Source organism: Rousettus aegyptiacus, unplaced genomic scaffold (assembly GCF_014176215.1).
Source record: "Rousettus aegyptiacus isolate mRouAeg1 unplaced genomic scaffold, mRouAeg1.p scaffold_m13_p_1, whole genome shotgun sequence".
NCBI lineage: Eukaryota > Metazoa > Chordata > Mammalia > Chiroptera > Pteropodidae > Rousettus > Rousettus aegyptiacus.
Window position 1 is genome coordinate 93,774,139 of NW_023416284.1, and position 16,169 is coordinate 93,790,307.

The 16,169-nt window shown below is 34.1% G+C and overlaps 1 protein-coding gene across 4 annotated transcripts in view; it reads left to right on the forward strand.

The window, feature by feature from the left end:
- MAPK14 (mitogen-activated protein kinase 14) overlaps positions 1 to 16,169 on the forward strand; it is a 67,919-nt gene that overhangs the window by 34,545 nt on the left and 17,205 nt on the right. For all 4 annotated transcript variants that reach the window (XM_016120218.2, XM_016120219.2, XM_016120217.2 and 1 more), the window contains 5 exons: positions 6,772 to 6,883; positions 7,600 to 7,629; positions 7,948 to 7,995; positions 9,133 to 9,247; positions 9,830 to 9,901. In XM_016120218.2, coding sequence (XP_015975704.1) covers positions 6,772 to 6,883; positions 7,600 to 7,629; positions 7,948 to 7,995; positions 9,133 to 9,247; positions 9,830 to 9,901 — 377 coding nt within the window. The remainder of the gene's footprint in view (positions 1 to 6,771; positions 6,884 to 7,599; positions 7,630 to 7,947; positions 7,996 to 9,132; positions 9,248 to 9,829; positions 9,902 to 16,169) is intronic.

Genomic DNA, 16,169 nt, shown 5'->3' on the forward strand with positions numbered 1-16,169 from the left:
AAAGCAAGCAATCTACTAAATACAGAGTTCAAAACACTAGTTATCAGGATGCTCAAAGAACTTAGTGAGAATTTCAACAAAGAGATAGTAAGCATAAAAAGGACATAGAAGTCATAAAAAAGAACCAGTCAGAAATGAAGACAAAACTGAAATGAAGAATACACTAGAAGTTATCAATAGCAGATTATATGAAGTAGAGGGTTGAATCAGCAATTTGGAAGACAAGGTAACAGAAAACACCCAATTGGAACAGCAACAAGAAAAAAGAACTTTAAAACATGAGTATAGTTGAAGAGATCCTTGGGACATCCTCAAGCGTACCAGCATTCACATCACAGGGGTACCAGGAGGAGGAGAGAAAAAGCAAACATTGAGAATTTATTTGAAGAAACAATGACTGAAATTTCCCTAAGCCGAGGAAGGAAATAGATATACAAGTCTAAGAATTGCAGAGTCCCAAACAAGATGAACCCAAAGAGGCCCACACCAAGACTATTCAATTAAAATGGCAAAAGTTAAAGACAGAGAGACTCTTAAAAGCGGCAAGAGAAAGGCAGTTAGTTACCTACAAGGGAGCGCCCATAAGACCGTCAGCTGATTTCTCAACAGAAATTTTTCAGGCCAGATGGGATTGGCATGAAATATTCAAAGTGATGAAAAGCAGAGACCTATAACCAAGATTACTGAACCCAGGAAAGAAATTTAGAATTGAAGGAGAGATAGAGCTTCCCAGACAAGAAAAAGCTAAAAGAGTTAATTAACACCAAACCAGTATTACAAGAATGGTACAGGGACTTCTTAAAGAAGAAGAAAAATGGTTAAAAACATGAATAATAAAATGCCAGTAACTAAATATCTATCAATGGTTACTTTAAATGTAAATGGATTAAATGCTCCAATCAAATGACATAGGGTGGCCGAATGGATGAAAAGACAAGACCCTTGCATATGTTGTCTGTAAGAGACTCACTTCAGCTCAGAAGACACACACAGATTGAAAGGGGTGGAAAAAGATATGTCATGAAAATGGAAACAAACCCAAGGGTGGGGGGACTGGGTAGCAATACTTACACCAGACAAAATAGACTTTAAAAACAAAGGCCATAACAAGAGACAAGGACCCAGTAACCCCACTCAGGGTATTCATCCAAAGAATCTCAAAGCACTACTTCAAAGGGACGTGTACGTCCATATGTTCATTATTTACAGCAGTCAAGATATGGAGGCAACCTGGGTGTCCATCAATAGATGAATTGATAAGAAAGAGGTGGTACGTATATATAATGGAATATTACCCAGTCATAAAAAAGAATGAAATCTTGCCATCCACAACAACCTGGGTCGACCTAGAGGGTATTGTGCTGAATGCAGTAAGACAGACAAAGACAAATGCTGTATGATTTCACTTATATATGGAATCTAAAAAACAAAATAAATGAACAAACAAAATAGAAACAGTCTTATAGATACAGAGAACAAACTGATGGTTGCCAGCTGGGAGGAAGGTTTGTCTGCCTTGTTGAAAAAAGTGAAGAGATTAAGTACAAGTTGGTAGTTACAAAGTAGTCACAGGGTTGTAAAGTACAGCATAGAGAATTTAGTCAATAGTATTATAATAACTACGTAGGATGCCAGGTGAGTACTTATCAGGGGAATTGCTTTGCAAATTCTATAAATGACTAACCACTATTCCTGCCTTATACCTGAAACTAATATAAATAACGTTGAATGTCAACTGTAATTGAAAATTGGAAAGGAAAAAAAATCGGTAGAGACAACAGCATACAAATAACCGGGTTATGTAAATAGCAATTCTATTCCTAAAGCTCAACAGACCTCTCGAAGAAAACTACGTAGTAGCATAGAAAGCAAGGCATCTATTTGCTTGTTGGAGAATGTGTTTTCCCCATACAACAAAGCTGAAATATGCAGTCTTTAACAGTTGACATTTTTTTAATTGAAACGTATATGTTTTAAAATGCAGTATAATATTTTCAACAAAAGTCCTATAGAAGGAGCATTTTAGATTTTATTTTCCTTTCAAATGTATGATTTAGAAATTGATTTTTAAATAGAATATTCAAATTATATATTGTCATTTTGTTAATTTATCAGTTGGAAAAAAATTCATCCTTTATACACATTTTTTTTTTTAAAAAAATCTCTTTCTAATTAACTCTTTCCTAAATCTGGATTGGGGCTCTCTCCCATGTTTTCTTCAACACTTTGATGTTCCCTTTCATAGCTCCAATCATGCCCTAGTATGATTATATATTTACATATGCCATCCTCTTATCTAAATTCTGTATCTGTCTTTTCTACTGTTGCATCCCTTCAGTGCTCAACAATAAATAATTGTCGATGGAGTGACAGAATGAATAAACCTTGTGCTGTCTTGTTTGTAACTTTTTGATGATCTGATTGTCTGATAGCATGTCCTGTGCATTCTCTTGACTAGCTTTTTTGTTTTTATCCTGTAATGTAAACTATATGGTAGAATATCGAGTCTGGTTTGTTGATGCAGGTAATGTAGAGGTCACCTTTCGGTAATCTTTGCTTCAAACAAGAATAGTTTGTTGCAAAATAAACTGGCTAAGCCGCCTACCTGGCTGTTGAATGGTGCTTTTACCCCTTACATTAGAAAGATCTGGTCTACTTATGAGATAAGATCTTTGGCATGAGTATTTCATTAAGATGTGTCTTGCCTGGTATTATGTAATAATAAAGCTCTATGAGTTGTCCCAGGCCATTCAATTTTATTCAGTAGTAATTGGTGCCTACTATCTGCCAGACACTGTACTAGGTACTTAAGGTACTACACAAAAAAGAACCCTGTCATCCTTGAACTTAGGGCAGATAGAAAGCAGTAAACAATACACATTTAAAAAATAAATCAGATAATCTGGTAGCAGGCAATAGTGCTATGGACAAAAATAAAAGGTAGCAAAAGGAAGGAAAATTAGGAACGCGGGGGCAGGGTGAAAGATGCAATTTAAAATGGGGTGGTAAGGATATGCCTTATTGAGAAAGTGTCTTTTGAGCAGAAATTTGAAGTAGTAGAAGAATTAGACTCATGGATGGCTGGGGGAAGAGCATTCCAGGCAGAAGGAACAGCCAGTGCAAATGTTGTGAGGTGGAAGACTGCATATTGATGGAATTGCAGCAAGGAGGCCTGTGTGGCTGTATTAAGGCCATTGTGGAGCTGAGAGAGAGCAGGAAGAGAAGCAGATGAAGTAAGAGATAACTGGGGACAGGGTGCTGGATTATGTAGGGCTTTATCTACAATCGAAGGGATTTTTCTTTTTGAAGAGAGGAGTGACAAAATCTGGTTTTTATTTCTAAAGAACCACTCTTTCCCACTGTGTTGAGAATAGATTGCAGTTAAGTCCCAGAGATCTAGATCATTAAATGTGTGTATTTCAAAGGCTTGTTGTTACAAATCGTCAATCCCTGTGATTATTTTAAATACTTTCTTTAAATATGAAAATGTTTTTTAGCCTTTTGATAATAGTTTTATCAAATAGGACTGACAATAGTAGAGATGCTAGTCTGTAGATACAGAATATATAGTTTCTTTTTTTACTATATTTTGCTTGAAAAAAAAAAAGGTGGCAGAGTAGGAGTCTTGATAATTGGCTGTTATCCAAGATCCTTAATAAATGAAGCTCTAGAATAGGGTGCTATCTGCAGTACTGAAAACCACTTATTGTAGACTTCTGCCTTTTTTGCTGGTACAGTACATTTTACTTATAAGAGTCATTTTAAGAAATGGTGATATATGCTCTTTATAGTTTGATTTAATTTAAAGGAGACAATCTTCACAAGAAAAATGAAAAAAGAGATTTGTATCAGGTCATGAAATCATTTTTTCCAGCCTTTAGCCTAATTAATAAGCTCCTACTTATTTCCTTTTTAAAGATGGGAGAACTAGATACAGAGAGCTTTCCAACTGTGCTCAAGTCAAATCTTCATTAATTTATTTGAGGTGTTATAAAACACTGACAGTATTAGACATGTCTTTACAAAAATGTGACTAAATTTGCTTTCCAGAGACAAATAACTAAAGAAATTATGTTGCTATTAATACTCCTTTTGGAATTCACTTATTTAAAATGTGCTCATCTATGTTTTCTTCCCACTCCCTTTTTCACTACTTTTAAAAGTTGATATATCTTCCATAAGAATTTGGTAACTTTCACAGTGCTTGCTTTTGTCCACTGTTGCAAGGTTTATTTTGGAAACCTTTCTTTATGTGATGAGTTGGAATTTGACAATTGGTTGTCATAGGTTGGTCTTTGAGCTTCATGGAAACAACATAGAGTGATTTGGTTAGTTCCTGCAAGACACTTCTGCCAGGAATAATGCTTTTCAATTTATTTAATTATAGCTTAGAAGCAGTGCTTGGTAGTTATTACTGTATAGACTGATTAACCTTATATACTTACATAATGTTTTGAAAGTCTCACCCTCTGTCTGGAAATTTTAGTGATAAAATGGATGTGGTCTCTGGTGGGGAGGGGCTTTGAGGAGGATGACACAGTGGGGGAACGAACATTCTAACTAAAAGCAGATTCTTTCTCAAGTTGTACAGTCAGTGGTCTTCTAGATGTATGGGATTTCTTATCACTGGTAACCTTTGAAACACAATAGTTACAGTTGAAATTACTATGGTTGCATCGATAATACTGCTTAACACTTTTGTGAATTAGCACAGACATATTAGCAAGTTAAGATTTTTAGGTTTTATTTCAAGACAAATTAAGATAGATTCTAGGTAGAATCATCCAAAACAATATTTCCATTGTGTACCTTTTCTCCTTAAAGTTATTTTTAAAAATTGAGAGAATAGTCCTTTTACTTCTCAATGTCATAAAATGTAATTATTTGCAAAGCAGTCTTATAAGACAGAAATTGGATTCTCCTTCAACCTGAGCCTTGCAGTTTGTCATAATTGGTATTATGGACATGACAGGCTCTAGCCCAGGTTTTCTAGGGGAAGTACTGATTTCAAAATATTAGCCAGTTATTCACAACCTTCTTATTTTTGTCAGATTATGTGTCAATTTTGGGTGTTTCTATTGGGTCAGCTTTCTTCTTCATTAGTTAAAGATTAACTTTGATAGTAAATATTGAGAATTGATAAGGAAATTATCTGGAGATACTGCTTCTCTGGTTATTTTGACATTTATAAAACTTGTATTCTCTCTACTTAAATTGTGTGTCAACTGGAAGATTTTGGACGTAGTATGTGCTGTGATTACTGTTATCACCTCTGAGATCACAGTTTTGGATTCAGCCCCGACATTACCACTCTTAACCTTGAGCAAGTTTTGCTTGTTCTATCTTTGTTTCCTCATCAGTGAGTGAAAAGGGAATACTAATGGGACTTACCTCACAGAGTTGCAGGGACGAGTACAGAAGACATGGACATAATAAATAGTACTTGGCCAAGAAATAAGCACTACCTGTCTTTGGTTATGTTATATTGAGCTTGGAACATCTCTTAAATCATAACTACCTTTATGAAGACATTTCAAAAAGTCCAGTTTACACTTCACATTACATTTAGAGTCCATCCTTTCCTCAAGGCAATATAAACATGCAAGTTTTGAAATGCTAAAATCTTACCTTGAGGTTACATGTAGTAACTACTGTTGACCTTAGTGAAATTGGGAACCAAATGACCACAGCAGCCCAGCAAGGAAATTATGGAACAACAACAACAACAACAACAACAAAAATTCCTCTTTGAGGAAAGAAATTAATAAATGGTGTGTGTGTGTGTGTGTGTGTGTGTGTGTGTGTGTGTGTAAAGAGAGGTCATACACATTTATTCATATAATAGATTATAATAAATTTAAAATTACTGGCCTGGTTTCTTTCCCTCCAAATTTATTTTTTAAAAAAATGAAAAGAAATCAACATTCTTTATAACTGAACAGGTATATGTTATTATTCAGCCTCAGGAATGGGTAATGGTTCTTAAGCAGTAGATAAAACCTAATCTGGTTCTTAAAAATTCAGCCTCTTTAGTACTGATGTGGTTTTTATGTTCTCATACCTGTGTAATACAGTAATGAGTGGGTAAGGCATTGCATCTAGAATATCAGAGGTAAACCTGTTGGACTTGAATGTAATCATTCCCTAATCTTACCATGTAAGAACAGGATTAATTGCCAGCACCACACCTGTGAGAAGTTCTGGGATGGCTCATCTCACTTATGGATAAAATGTGTTCCTCCTTCCTTTAAAGTAAATGCAGGAATGTTGTCAGTGAACAATATCCTTTACCAGTCATTCCTGAAAAAGGAGAATTAAATGTGAAATTTTAAACCTACTCCAATTTTAGCACCTACAACTTGGAGAGTTTATAATGAGACGAAAATGTAATGATCGATTTAAAAGTGCAAGATGCTATATTATTGCCATGCATTTAGTTTACTGTATATTCTCATGTAACAATAACATTTTTAAAGAAAACATTAAGACAAATTCTAATCTCCATTTTTGTTTTTTCCTTTTTCTGTAGAGAACGTAGGAAAAAAATATGTCAAGTTGGAACAAGTATAAAATTTTTAGAAAAATAGATGATGGGTAATAAAATTAGAACAGTAGTGTTGAAAATGAGCCCCTATGGGTAGTTATTAAGCTTTTAGTTGTCATTGTGGTACTTACTGGGTGGCCTTCTCTTAAAAACTTTTACAAGTCTTATGAAGATAGCAACTTGCTCAGAGGTTCTGGATTATTGTGTAACTCTGTGCTAATTTCTAGGTATCTGGTGACCCATCTCATGGGGGCAGATCTGAACAACATTGTGAAATGTCAGAAACTTACAGATGACCATGTTCAGTTCCTTATCTACCAAATTCTCCGAGGTCTCAAGGTACTGACAGTATTAGTTAATAATTTTGAAAAATGAAATTCTCTCCCTCATTCTTTCCCTTCTATTTTCATATGCAAAATTCGAACAGTCACAACATCACTCATCCAATCATAGTATAAAACCCCTATGTTTTCTCAGTGACTACAGTTACCAACATATGGCCAATCTTGTTTCTTTTGTATTTCCCAAACCCTGGGTTATTTTAAAGCAAGTCTAGACATCATATCATCCCACCCATAGATACTTCAGTATACATGTCCAAGAGTTAAGGACTCTTGTTATTACAGATAAACAATAATAGTAATTTCTTGATATAATCTAATATCTGGTCAGTGTCATGTTGAAACTTTAGAAACATCCTCAAAGAGGCTAATTTATTTGTGGCAGGGCCAGATAAACAACATTTTAAAATTAAGCCTACTTTGATACTTAGCAGCTTCGAATCCTTATGGAGCTCCAGAGAACCAACTAGAAAATAGATCGAAAGCTCTATTTCACTCATACTTCAGCTCTGTGAGTAGAGTTGATGGTATGGAAATCACAGTTACCATAAAGGTATAGACTACTGGTGATTACTTGTTCTTATTTCTAATCCCCTTGTTAATAATAGCAGTTCTTATTGATTCATGAAAATGTACTTCAAATAAGTCTTATAATGTGATAGTTGGAGGCTGGAGATAACTTTTCATTTAACTGACTTGTTTTCTGTTTTACAGTATATACATTCAGCTGACATAATTCACAGGGTATGTATTGCGTTTTTTAGTAAATTATTTTCAGGAACTGGGGGGTGTGTGTGGGATGGGGGGAGATCCTAATCTAAGCTTACTTTAGCCATTGAAATATTGATTGATTGCAACTTTGTTCTAGGTTTAAACTGCTTAAAGAAAGATGTATAGTTTTTACCTATTTAAGGCTAATTAGGACTAGATAGTGACTACAGAGTGAAGATTGTTTATAGCTGGATGAAGTCTTACTTTTATGTTTGGATCTTCATCATTACCTTTGAGAGAATTGCCATGCTTCATAAAGTTGAACCTGTCCTCTCTGTACTTGCTTCCTAGGACCTAAAACCTAGTAATCTAGCTGTGAATGAAGACTGTGAGCTGAAGGTAAGATGAAGAGAGGGTGGTAATTGTTTCACCTTGTAATTACATGTTTGATTAGCCAGGCAAATTTACATAGGGAATAGTTTATAACCCATGAATTTTTATCTGAAAATTCATATTGTCCTTAGGAATATCACACTTTGGAATTTGAACCATAGACTTAGTAAGCTAAAGTTTTAAGTGACATTGAAGGTGCATCAGGTGTCTTGTTTCCATTCTAAAAGTTAAATTAGAAATTTAATGTATTAGTTATAATAGAGGGAAATTATAGTCTGAATATCAAGTAAGCAATCTTAAAGAGATAATTATTGGATTAAATAGGTTCCTAAGAAAAAAGTGACAGAAACATACTCGAAATAATTCAAATAAGAGATAAATAAATTGTCTATTAAGAGCAAACAGCTCTGGAAATTTTTTGTTCACTTCATTTTTTTACTCAGTGATTTTGAAACAATTTACACACATTAAAATGCATCATTTTAAGTGTACATTTGACAAATTTATATATCCATAGAACCAACACAATTTTGATAAAGAATATTTCCATCTCTTCAAAAAGCTCCATTGTACTTCTTCCTAGCCAGTCCCCACCCCTCTACCCCTAATCCTGGCTACAGACAACCACTGATCTGCTTACTGATACTGTAAAGTAGATTTATCTTTTTTGGAGTTTGCTACAAATGAACTCATACAGTATTTTTGTGTGTGTGTCTGACTTTTGCTTTGTATAATATTTTTGAGATTCATCTGTATTGTGTGTATCAGCAGTTCATTTTTATTGCTGAGTAGTATCCATTTTATGAATATATCATGATTTGTTTATCCATCTATTGTTAGACATTTGCTTTAGTTCTCATTTGGGGCTATGCTCTGAATATTCACGTGTAAGCCTTTATGTGGACATTCATTTTCATTGCTCTTGGGTAAATACCTAGGAATGGCATTCTTGTTTTGCTTTTTGTAATTTCTTTTTTAAAAGTTCTTGTAGTGTTTACCCTGTATTCTAAGCGTGGACCAGGAAATATGTTTATGAAAGTGCTATATTGTTCTCCCTTTTTATAAGGCACTAGAGTTTTTTCCTCTCCTGCTTTACAAGTCATAGGAGTTTGACTCTTTCAGTGCCTGATCTCTCTCCCTTAGATCCTGGATTTTGGACTGGCTCGACATACAGATGATGAAATGACAGGCTATGTGGCCACTAGGTGGTACAGGGCTCCTGAGATCATGCTGAACTGGATGCATTACAACCAGACAGGTAATGCTTACATTGGTTATTTAGGGCCGCCTTAATACCATGTTGGGTGTATTTGAGATTTTAAGAAGATGGTGGGAATGGGAGGAAACATTTTTTTCTTCCCTCAGCGATTCTTTTAATGTCTACAAATGGAAACTATTTCTCTTGTTCAGATAGACAAAGTAGAGTTTAATACACAGCTTTCCAACTTTGTGATTTAGCAGTTAGGTTTTTATTTATTTAGAGTTTCAACTTATTTTCTGAGTACTCTTACATGAAGACACTTGGTTCATAATCTTAACTTCTCAATATTAGTTAGGAGAATCCTCCATTTCTACCAATTAGAAACTTTTGCTCCTTTGTGAACAACTTATTTCTCTTGCCTTAATTATGATTTGACTTATCCCACATGTGAAGCCCTTTAGTAGGGTGAGGGTCTTAATAAGCTTATTTATTTCTTTTTGTACAAATGAGTATGATTGTCGAACCTAAGATGTCTTAAATAATAATTCGAGTATTTCACCACTAGTTATAGTTTCATTCATGGCCAAGTATGATAATAGTGACATTGTATGCACTTTTATTTCTCTTTAATTTTACCAGTTGATATTTGGTCAGTGGGATGCATAATGGCCGAGCTGTTGACTGGAAGAACGTTGTTTCCTGGTACAGACCGTATCCTTTAAAAAGTTTTGGATTCTTGTTTCTTAACTGTATTCCAGTGTTCATGGAAGTATACTACTTTTACGTGACTCTAGGGGACATTCTCAGTTACCGGCGTTTATAGTCTAGATATGAATAATAAGATCTGCTCTCTTGCTGAGTATCTTCCCTTGCCAAGAAAAAGGCTTCAGTTTACTTTTATAAGTTGGAAAAATTCCTCATAAGCTGGAAAATCCTTTAAAACTTTCATATATCATCTTTTTGCCATGAGTTTCTTATATTAATATTCTGCGACCTGAGAGTATTCACGAGATGCTCTAGATCTCAATGACTGGTTTAGTCTTCTTGTATAAACAATGAGCACAAGATACTTATTTGTAAGTCAGAGGTATCTTTTGTTTTTATATTTGGTTTACATATTAAAAAGGCTATATTTGGTCTCTGTAATGATATACCTGCTGACTCTTATGTTTGTTTAACAACAGTAAAAGCAAGAGATGATAAGGTCACTGTATTGTGCGCCTTTTTTTTTTTTCCAGTACAACTTTATTTTTATCCCAGATCATAGCCAAACCTTAACTTACTTTCAGATTTTTATCTAGTTTTTGGTTTCTTATGACTCCTTTGTTTTAGCACCTTTCCTATCTGCTGCATGCCTATTTCACAGTTTAGTAATAATGTCATCAAATTGTGGTTTGTTGGAAGTCTCATTAGTTCCACTTGGTGAAGATGTTTAGGTGAGAAAGAATGTTGAAATAATATTTCTAGAATTAGGTTTGAGGGTTTTTGTAAAATTCATTTGACTAGCCTTCAGTAGGTTTGGTTGGGCTTTTAGAGGTGCTGTAGTTACCTGTGTTCTGTCATGCTTAGAGACCTAAAAGCTATTTTAGCCCCTCACCTGAGCAAATTCATTGCATTTATAAATGAGAATATCCGTTTGCTTGCTTACAGTTTCGGGTATGCTTCTATGGCAACTGTGATATTCATGTTATCTATTCAGATATTCTAGCTATGTGGCTAAAAAACTGAAAAACATTTTCACTCTGACTATTACTGGATTGATAGAGTTCAGTCTCTTGATACTTAGCTCGCTCTCTTCCTCTTAATCTCCTAATTTGAAGTTAGTTTAATTTACAAACTAACTTCAACTTGTGCTTCTCCTTTTTTCTTTGCTTAATTTTACCTTATATCTGATTCTTAGAAATTTGGTATGTACATTCTAGTTCAAGCTAAATGAATTAGGGAAAATTTGTAATTCTCATTTTCCTCAGGTGCAAACCTCAGAGTCTCATCCTTTAGTCTGTCCTCCTGAGCACACTGCTCTAATGCTGTCCTCTGTTCCCATCTGTCCTTTCTCTTCTCTATATCTGTATTTCCATCTACCTTCAGTTAGTTGTAGACACTCACACCTACATAGACAAAGTGGTGGAGAGAGTCAGCAATAGAGCATACTGGTTAAGAGCACATGCTCTGGAATCAGCCTAGTAGCTCCTTTACTCACAAATGTATGACTTTGAGCAAGTCTTCTAATCTCTGTTTTTTGGTTTCCTTAACTATAAAATGCTGATAATGGTACATACCTCATGAGGTGGTTGTGAGAATTCAGAGAGATAAAATCTGGAAAATACTTAGAACAGCCTACTAGGAAATGTTACCATCATTTTCATTAATGATCTTTGCGAAACAGTTTTTCCCTTCATCTTCCCACTTTATTATCTATCTATGAATCATTAAAGGATAACTTTTTTATTTACATTTTGCGATAGTTAGTAAAAGACAGGTCTGCTTGGTAGGCTTCCCGTAGAAAGGTTTCAATGTAGTTGTGCCTTCTGGGCCCACCTCAAAGACAACTGCCTACTCCCTGATGGCTTGACTCTTTTAGAATGCTAACTTGCAACCTGTAAGAAGTCTTTCCTTTTAATGCATACTTCTTTTCCTTCTATGAGCTTTAGATAGAAAACCTAGCATTAAACTTTTTACTGGGGATTCTTTCTTTAATACATGAGAATTCATTTCAAAATTTTTATTTTAATGATAGTGTTTCTTTTCTACTTGGCTCTTTCCAGACAGATATTCTTCTGGATCGTAAAAATCAAATTTAAATGATTGATATTTGTAATATCCATAACCCCTATCTGTGGATATAGCTTTGCTTGCCTGACAGAGAGGGTAGTGTTTTCTATTATTATTTTTTTAACCTGAAATGTATAATCACTTATATTCTAGCATAGTTGTTCTTTACTCTGTATATCCGAATACTTTGGGGAGCTTTTAAAAACTCAAGATGCCTAGACTCAACTTCAATTGGCATGGATCACAGCACAGGCTTTGCTATGTTTAAGTCTCCAGCTGATTTTTGTGTGCAGCTAGTGTTTGGTACAACTAGAGTTTAAACCCAGTTGAATTTTAATTTTTACCTTTCAGGCTGATCCTGGAAAAGTAGTTAGGAGTCTTTCCTTGTTTTTAAGAATCTGAAAGTATCCCCTTCAGGACATAGAAAGACATTAGAAAACATCTAGTTGAACCCCTTGTTTTTACAGATGAGGACTAGTTGAACCCCTTGTTTTTACAGATGAGGAAACGAAGACCTAGAGAGGATAGATCCAAACCTATTATATATGACTCAGGTCACAGTTTCTTTTCAATATTCAACTTTTGCCTATTTCCCAAATTTCTAGAACTCTTTTTGTTAAAACTTTTAGAGAATGTGCTACCCCCTCACACTCTTCTTCCTTTGCTCAGAAGGACAGGAAGCTACTGCTTTTGGTTTTTATGTGCAACTGAATGTTTAGGTAGCCTCTGGAGCATGCTTTTTATTTGAGTGCACAATTTTCTCCCTATTTTCCTCATTTATTAATCATCTCACATTTGGAACAAATGCTTTTAGCTTCCAGATAAGAACTAGGTAACAGAACTATGTAACAGAACTTTCTGTCACGTTGCCAAGTGTTTTATATCTATGCTGTACAATATGGTTATTGGTAGCCACCAGTCACATGTGGCTATTAAGCACTTAAAATGTGATTAGTGAAACTTAGGGACTTAATTAAAAATATTTTTGTGGTAAAATGTATTAACATAAAGTTTTCCATTTTAATTTTTTGTGGTAAAATAAGCATAACATAAAATTTACGATTTTCACCATCTTTAAGTATACAATTCAGTGGTATTGATTACATTCACAAAGTTGTGCAGCTATCACCTCTATCAATTTCTAAAACATTTCATCACTCCAAATAGAAACTCTGTAACCCTTCTTTCCTCCCACAGCCTCTGGTTACCTTTCTTCTATGTTCTGTCTTTATGAATTTGCTTATAATCCATGTCCTAGTGTGTATCACGAAATTCATTATTTTTTATGGATCGATCTATTGATTGATCACATTTCGTTTATCTACTTATCTGTTCATAGACACCTGGGTTGTTTTCATCATTTTGGCCATTGCAAATAGTCCTGCAATGAACACTAGCATACAAATATTTGTTTCATTCCTCATTTTCAATTCTTTTGTGTGTATAAGTAGGAGTAGAATTGTTGGATCATACAGTAATTCTGTATTTAGCATTTTTAGGAGCTGCCAGACTGTTTTCCACAGCAGCTCTACCATTTTACATTCCCATCAGTAATGTATGAACAGTTTCTCCATATCTTCACTAATACTTATTCTTTTTTTTCTTTTCGCTTTCCTCCTCTTTCTTGCACTCTTTTTCTTTCTCTCCCTCCCTCTTGTCTTTTTTGTTGTTGAGTTTTAGGAGTTCTTTATATATTCTGGATATTAAACCTTCATTAGATATACGATTTGCCAATATTTTCTCCCATTCTGTGAGCTGTTTATTCACTTTATTCATAATGACTTAAGATGCACAAAAGTTTTAATTTTGATGATGTTCCAGTTTATTTTTTTCTTCAATTGCTCATGCTTTTGGTGACATCTAAGAATGCATTGCCAAATTTAAGGTCATAAAAATTCACTGTTTTCTACTAAGAGCCTTATGAATTTATCTCATACTTAGATCTTTGATCCGTTTTGAGTTAATTTTTTGTGTGATGTGCGGTTAAGGGTCTAATTTTATTCTTTTGTATGTGCAAATCCAGTTGTGCCAGCTTTATTTGTTGAAGAGACCATCCTTTTACCATTGAATGGGTTAGACACTCCTGTCAAAGATCAGTTTTACACCACTGATCTATATATCTATTCTTAAAGTAGTACCATACTGTTTTGATTACTGTAGTTTTATAGTAAGTTTTGAAATCAGGAGTAGGAGTCCCTATTCTCATTTTTAAGTTTTGTTTTGGTTTTGGTTCTTTGGGCTGTCTTGTAATTCCATATGAATTTGAGGATGTGCTTTTCTATTTTTTCAAAAAAGGCCTTGTTGTTTTGATAGATAATACATTGAATTTTTAGATCACTTTGGGTAATAGCAACAACTTAAAAATATTAAGTATTCCCATACAAGAATGGGAGAGATCTTTTTTAAAGTCTTCTTTAATTTCTTTCAGCGATGTTTTATAATTTTCAGAGAAGTCTTTTGTTTCCTTGGTTAAATTTATTCTTAGGTATTTTATTCTTTTAGATGCTATTGTACATGGAATTATTTTCTCTATTTTCTTTTTGGTTTGCTTATTGTTGGTGTAAAAATACAGTTGATTTTTATTTATTGCTCTTGTACCCTGCGATTTTGCTCAATTTGTTTATTACCTCTAATAGCTTTTTTGTGGATTCTTTGGTATGGTGTTTTCTACATATAGGATCATGTCATCTGTGACTAGAGATAGTTTCACTTCTTTCAGTCCAATTTTGATGCTTTAATTTTTTTCTTCTTATCTAATTGTTCTGGCCAGAACTTCCAGTATAGTGTTGAATAGCAGTGCTGAAAGTTGGCATCTTCATCTTGTTCATATCTTAAAGGGAAAGTTTGTAGTCCATTGAGTATGATTTTAGCTGTGAATTTTTCATAAATGCTCTTTATCATGTCAAGGAAGTTTCCTTCTATTCATAGTTTTCTGAGTGTTTTTATTTGATCTGAGTTTTAAATTTCATTAGACTATAAATTTAATCACATGTGATTACTGGTATTGTACTGGACTGTGCAGTTTTAAATCTTTTTGCAAGTCTTCCTATTTTACCTCTTATTTTTTTGTGATTAGTCTCTTTTTTGAGAGATTCTTTTGTTACTGGCTATTAACAATCCCTAGAGTTTCCCTAAAGATATAAGAAATATTATGTCTTAAAGTTAATTATATGTCATTAGGTTAGAAATGATACTTGTTTATGATTTTGCAGAACCCTTCCAACTAGCTCAAAATAGCGTTATAATTTTTTAAAGAATGAAGCTCTTCTTTGTAAGTCTAGTTGACTAGGTATGTCAAGTGGACACAGCTGACAGAACTATATTAGAAGAGAATGAGGATCCAGAATGTCTCTTCAGGTATAGTGCTAACTTATTTCAAAAACTATGGGTTTGAAAAAGTAAACCAATTAGAAAATGTTACTATGTAATGCTTAACAGTATGCAGCCTACCTAAGGAAGTGAGAAAATGAGTTTTGTAGTTCTGTTACACATCAAATACTGTTTTTTTCTTCCAAATATCATAGTCTGTTGTTTTCTGTTCCTAGGTAATCAAATAAATTTCCTTCATGTGTAAAACATTTTTTCTTTTAATAGAAATGGTACTGTAAAGACATAAACTAGGGGATAATGGTGCTGTTGAGTTATAATCTACTTGCCATCAGCTTGCTATCCTATCCCATATGAATTCTCTTAGTAATTCTCTTTGTATTAAGTTTACCCTTAATTCTACTCTATTCATTTCATCTTTTGACTTCGTAAACATTTTATGAAATGCTTCAGATATAAAAAGGACAAGGAATAATAAATGAATACCTGTGTTCCAGATTATGAGATAAAACATTGCCAGTAGAACTAAAACTTCTGGTATACCCCTTCCCATCATATTTACCCCTCACTTCCAGACATTGGTTTCAGATACTCTTTCTCATTTTTAAAAAGTAGTTGCATTTTAGACACTAAAAGCAAGTATCCTAATAAATGTTGAAGGAAAATATTAGGTTATTTTTTGCCTTTCTTTCTCTAATATGAGAATATATTTTTTCAGAAAAGGCTAGAATTCTCATATTTGTCCACAACCCCTAAGAAATTTTCTTTGCATGAAAGTAAAAATGACTATTTTGATGACCAAGAAGAGAAACAAGTAGGCTAAGGCTCATTCTGCTCCATCCTTTTTGTCACCAGGAGGATTTCCTACTGTCCAAAGATC